Source organism: Pteropus vampyrus, unplaced genomic scaffold, assembly GCF_000151845.1.
Source record: "Pteropus vampyrus isolate Shadow unplaced genomic scaffold, Pvam_2.0 Scaffold134, whole genome shotgun sequence".
In the NCBI taxonomy this organism is placed as follows: Eukaryota; Metazoa; Chordata; class Mammalia; order Chiroptera; family Pteropodidae; genus Pteropus; species Pteropus vampyrus.
Window position 1 is genome coordinate 161963 of NW_011888915.1, and position 5712 is coordinate 167674.

Below are 5712 nucleotides of genomic sequence, written 5' to 3' on the forward strand. Positions count from 1 at the left end.
CATTTGTTCTGAGGTTCTAGAACACTACTCCAGCCTCTTTCTTCATCCAGTCCTACCTTTTAGAATTCATGTTTCAGAAAAGTCTTTCCTGATCCCCAAAACTAGGCTGGATACCCTTCCTGTATATTCTCCCATTGCCCAGTGCTTCCCACCATCGTAGCAGTTATCATACTCTATTATAATAATCTGTTTACTTTCCTATGTCCTCCCCTATCCTGCATACTTCCTGAGAGAAGGGACAGTGTTAATCAGGTTCACCATTCTATCTCCAGCATCAATCAGGCAAAGTGTCAGGCACATGATAGTCACCCAATTAAGTGTCTGATAATTCAATAATTTAAATATAGGTCTTGAAGTTAAATATTAAGCCATCCAGCACAGAAACCCAAAATATATAACTTTAAGAGATAATGAGGCTAATGTTTTAAAATAGAGCTTATTGTCTGAGAATATAAAATAAGAGATTGAAGATGTTTGGAGAAAGGACCACAGCAACCTTGATTAATAGAATGCCTTGAACTTCCAATAATACTTTCCTAGCAAATACTATCAAGGTCACATTCATTTACACCATTCTTATTAATTCTGAGAGAAAGACTCCTAACTTGAAAGATCTACTTCTAAGATATTTTAGAACTGGAAGAGTCCTCAAAGCAACTTGAAAGTCACAAGGCTAACATAAACAAGAAATAACTTGGTTTGCCTGATAGGATGCAGATATTACTTAAGCCTCTGAGCGTCGCTGTTGACCACCTAAGAAGTAAAAACCTGCAAGACATCCAATCCAACACTACGACTCCCACAACACAAAGGGCTGGGCATTCGGCCCGCAGGGTTCCGGGCAGCAAAGAGATTCAGCCAAGTTGTCCACTAGTTCTCTCCACTAGTGGAGACCTGGGTCCTGTGAATGCTGGTCACCACAGACTCTGAGGAATAAAGATTGGAATCCCTCACCGTGTGCTGGAAGTTGCCTGGGAGAAAAGCCTGCAGCAGAAGAAATGGCGGTTCTGCAAAAGTTGCCACAACGCAGACGCCTGGTCCTGCTATGTCTTGTTTTGGCAGCCCTGTGGGAGGCGGGAGTTGGGCAGATGCGCTACTCTGTGCCAGAAGAGATCGACAAAGGCTCTTTCGTGGGCAACATCGCCAAGGACCTGGGGCTGGAGCCCCGGGAGCTGGCGGAGCGCGGAGTCCGCATCGTCTCCAGAGGTAGGACGCAGCTCTTTGCTCTGAATCCGCGAGGCGGCAGTTTGGTCACCGCGGGCAGGATAGACCGGGAGGAGCTCTGCTCTCAGAGCACGCTGTGTCTGGTGAATTTTAACATACTTCTGGAAGATAAATTGAATATTTATTCAGTAGAGGTGGAAATAACAGATATTAATGATAATGCGCCTCGCTTTGGAGTAGAGGAACTGGAGCTAAAAATCAGTGAAACAACTACGCCAGGATTCCGGATTCCTCTAAAGAGTGCGCATGATGCGGACGTAGGAGAGAACACCCTTCAGAAGTATGAACTTAACTCAAATGACCACTTCTCCCTGGACGTGCGAAGTGGAGCGGATGGGAACAAGTACCCGGAGCTCGTGCTGGAGCGGGCGTTGGACCGCGAGGAGGAGGCGGTACACCACCTGGTCCTCATGGCTTTGGACGCGGGCGACCCAGTCCGATCTGGCACCTCCCGCATCCGCGTGATGGTCCTGGATGCAAACGACAATGCGCCTGTTTTTACACAGCCTGAGTACCGTGTAAGTGTTCCGGAGAATGTGCCCGTAGGCACCCGGATACTCGTGGTGACCGCAACTGACGCAGATGAGGGATACAATGCACAAGTGGCATACTTTCAAGAGAAAACCCCTGGAGAATCCTCAGAGGTATTTGAGCTTAAGTCGACATCGGGAGAAATAACAATCACAAAAAGTCTGGATTATGAGGATGCCAAATTCCATGAAATTGATATTGAAGCTCAGGATGGTCCCGGCCTTCTGACTAGAACGAAGGTTATTGTCACGGTTCTGGATGTGAATGACAATGCCCCAGAATTTTACATGACCTCTGCTACTAGCTCAATTTCTGAAGACTCTCCTCCAGGAACCATAATTGCACTTTTCAATGTACATGACAGAGACTCTGGGAAGAATGCATTTCTCACATGTTCACTCCCAGAGAACCTTCCTTTCAAGTTAGAAAGGTCAGTAGACAATTACCACCGACTGGTTACAACCAGAGCCCTTGACAGGGAACAGTTTTCCTCTTACAACATCACTGTGACTGCAAAAGATGGAGGGAACCCATCTCTGTCCACAGATGCTCATGTTTTGCTGCAGGTGGCAGACATCAACGACAACCCGCCCATGTTTCCCCATACATCCTACTCAGCCTACATTCCAGAAAACAACCCCAGAGGCGCCTCCATCATTTCCGTGACTGCCCATGACCCCGACAGCGACGACAATGCCCATGTAACTTATTCCTTGACTGAGTACACCCTTCAGGGGACGCCCCTGTCCTCCTACATCTCCATCAACTCAGATACGGGTGTCCTCTACGCGTTAAGCTCCTTTGACTATGAGCGGTTCCGCGACCTGCAGCTCTGGGTGACAGCGCGGGACAGCGGGACCCCACAACTCAGTAGCAACGTGTTTCTGCGACTGTTCGTGCTGGACCAAAATGACAACATACCAGAGATCCTGTATCCCACACTCCCCACTGACGGTTCCACTGGCGTGGAACTGGCGCCCCGCTCTGCAGAACCCGGATATCTGGTCACTAAGGTGGTGGCAGAGGACAAAGACTCGGGCCAGAACGCCTGGCTGTCCTATCGCCTGCTCAAGGCCAGCGAGCCAGGGCTCTTCGCAATAGGACTGCACACGGGAGAGGTGCGCACGCAGCGGGCCCTGCTGGACAGAGACGCCCTCAAGCAGAGCCTGGTGGTGGCCGTCCAGGACCACGGCCAGCCCCCTCTCTCTGCCACTGTCACGCTCACTGTGGCCATTGCTGACAGCATCCCAGACGTCCTGGCCGACCTGGGAAGCCTAGAAATCCCGCATGACTCTGATGCCTCAGGCCTCACCCTGTACCTTGTGGTGGCGGTGGCTGCTGTTTCTTGCATCTTTCTCGCCTTTGTCACTGTGCTATTGGCGCTCAGAGTGAGGCGCTGGTACACGTCACGCCTGCTCCAGGTTTCGAGAGGCCGATTGGCCAACGTGCCCGCCTCGCAGTTTGTGGGCGTGGACGGGGTGCAGGCGTTCCTGCAGACCTATTCCCATGAGGTCTCCCTCACTGCGGACTCAAGGAAGAGTCACCTGATCTTCCCGCAGCCCAACTACGCGGACACACTCATCAGTCAGGAGAGCTGTGAGAAAAGTGATTTTCTATCAGTGCCTCAGACTTTACTTGAAGTTGAAGAGGAAACATTTCCTCAGGTAAACTCTCTTCACAATATACTTGTGAGCTATTACTAAAATAAATAAAATCACCTGTTTACTTAGCTTCCTCCACTGTTTAATATATCTCTTATATTTTGCCTGTTTCCTTGGGAATATATTCAATTTTTAGGACATAAGCTCTGGTGGATGATTTCTTGATATATCTAAGTGTTCACACACTGTAAGGAGGAAGAGGGGCTAGAATAATTTGTCATGAGTGTAAATCGGGAGTTAGTGGGTGAAGATGATATTGAGGTTATCAAAAGAGCACTGCATTAGGAACTGGGGTATCTGGTTTCTTGTATTTTTTGTCCCATCCCTGGGCAAATCATCTCATATGCTTGGTCAACAATTCTTTCTCTTTTAAAAATATGAAGGTTGGTTGTATGTTTACTCAAGTGCTTTAAAATTTAAGGCTTTTATGTTTTATATTTGAATTTATTTATGAATAATGAAAACACTTAAGTGATTAGTTCCTTCTCACTCAGTCTTAATATTTTTCCTTCAGGTTAGCGATGAGGTTCTTCATTTTACTTGATTTACATGACCTTCCCCATTTAAAAGATGGAAATTTAAAAATACATATGCTTCACCATGTTTCAGGAAGTTATGTCATGGTATCTCTGCTTAGTTAAAAACCTCATTTGCCTCTAGTAGCTGTGTGTTCCTTGAAGAAGTTATTTGCTCTATAATAAATGAGTAATGTAATAGTAAACATGTTTCTGTTTGATATTTACTCAAGTGCTTTAAAATGTTTTTTAAAATGATGTTTTTATTTTTCTCATATTTGGAAATTAAATTGCCTTTTTCTCTTTAAGAATAATGTATGCCCTCAAGGGATTCACAGACTATAACAAATAATTGCCCACAAATATCCTCCTTATACATCTCTCTTTTCAAAATTTCTTATAGCAACTATTTAAAACACTTCCAGTCTCTCACACAACCTCAGTCCCCCTCACAACCACAACCTGCCTTCTCATTTCTTTTCCCATGCTGGCTTTTAGTATGTTAGTTATATATTTAATAACAGAGAACAAAGAATACACTAATACTCTATGTAATTGGGATTGTTTTTATTTGGAAGTTATCAAGTACTGAATCTTGTATGTAATGGTATCGTCATCTTCAAGGTGCTGTGATTCCTTACCATATTTAAGGGCATCTGAGGGAAAATTAATCTGAGACAATATATTCCACTGTGTTTATTACTATTGCATAATTCTCTATGAGATTAAATGGGAACTCACCGTGGAGTAATACAGCATCACACTTTTACTTGTAAGTAATTAATAAATTATGAACTGAGGAAAACAAAAGACAGTTCCTTTTTTGTGTATAGTAACCACAAGTCCTATTTTTGTGCTTGGAGAGAAAAATAAATACAAAAAAAAAAAAGAGTTTCTGCAACATAAAACAATAGCTTATCTCTATTAGTTTCAGTTTGGATCTTTAAAAAAACATCCTCACCCTCTAGATTTAAGCAAAGCGGACTACTTTTAGTACTATGACGTTCTGTGATTTCTCACTCACATCTAGGCATTGCCATGCTGTTCTCTCTCACGTCCAGGCTTCCTCCCTGATCCATTCTTCTCACGTTTCTTGGGAAAGCCTTTGATAACCTCCAAGGTCAAGTTGGAGGCCCTCCCATCGCTCTTGGATTCCCCCATGATGGTTGTGATCACAGTGCACTGTAATTCCTTGTTTGCTTTTATATCTTTATAAACTCTGTGAAGAAAGTGGCTGTATCCATATCATTCATCCTAAACCCCCAGATATTGTCCGACACCCAATTATATGTTTGTTTAATGAATGGATTAAATAAAAATATTGAAACTAATATGTCAAGCTATCAAGGGCAAGCTTCAAGAGGCATAATTTAAGATTGTGAATGATTTTTCTGTGTGATTCTTAAGCTTTGAACATTTCAGAACGGTATCTCTGGCTTGTTTGAAATAATATTGGTTGTGTTAAAGTTAGTGCGTGGCTTCCCAAGGAAGTAACTTGAAGTCACATATTTAACATAAAGCAATTTCATTACGTGAAGTAAACACCAATCCCGATACCTCTGATTAAAAGGGTTTCAGGTGTTGGGAACCTTTAAAAATACTAACGGGTTTGTCTGTGAGGGTGCACTAAACGGTTAGGCCTCTGAGCGTCGCTGTTGACCACTTAAGGAGGAAAACGCAGCTAGGGAGCTAGTCCACCATTACTTTGTTCATAAAAAGCAAAAAGCCAGCAAATTAGACCCAGAAGATCCAGGCTGTTACCAAGCTGACCCTGTCAGTCA

At 44.1% G+C, this 5712-nt stretch overlaps 2 protein-coding genes across 6 annotated transcripts in view; both read left to right on the plus strand.

Annotated features, from left to right (window-relative positions):
• Window positions 1–4137, plus strand: part of LOC111744375 (protocadherin gamma-A2-like) — a 5198-nt gene extending 1061 nt beyond the window's left edge. The window contains exons 1-2 of one of the 2 annotated variants that reach the window (XM_023534880.1): window positions 604–3419; window positions 3931–4137. In XM_023534880.1, coding sequence (XP_023390648.1) covers window positions 999–3419; window positions 3931–3960 — 2451 coding nt within the window. In that variant the 5' untranslated portion in view covers window positions 604–998 and the 3' untranslated portion in view covers window positions 3961–4137. Of the gene's footprint in view, window positions 1–603 lie in introns of those variants that run through there. The other variant, XM_023534879.1, reaches the window with a different exon arrangement.
• LOC105297071 (protocadherin gamma-C4) overlaps window positions 1–5712 on the plus strand; it is a 159371-nt gene that overhangs the window by 11362 nt on the left and 142297 nt on the right. Inside the window, exon 3 of one of the 4 annotated variants that reach the window (XM_023534872.1) lies at window positions 3931–4137. The exons of the other annotated variants lie outside the window; for them this stretch is intronic. Coding sequence (XP_023390640.1) covers window positions 3931–3960 — 30 coding nt within the window. The 3' untranslated portion in view covers window positions 3961–4137. Of the gene's footprint in view, window positions 1–3930; window positions 4138–5712 lie in introns of those variants that run through there. 4 annotated transcript variants of the gene reach the window in all.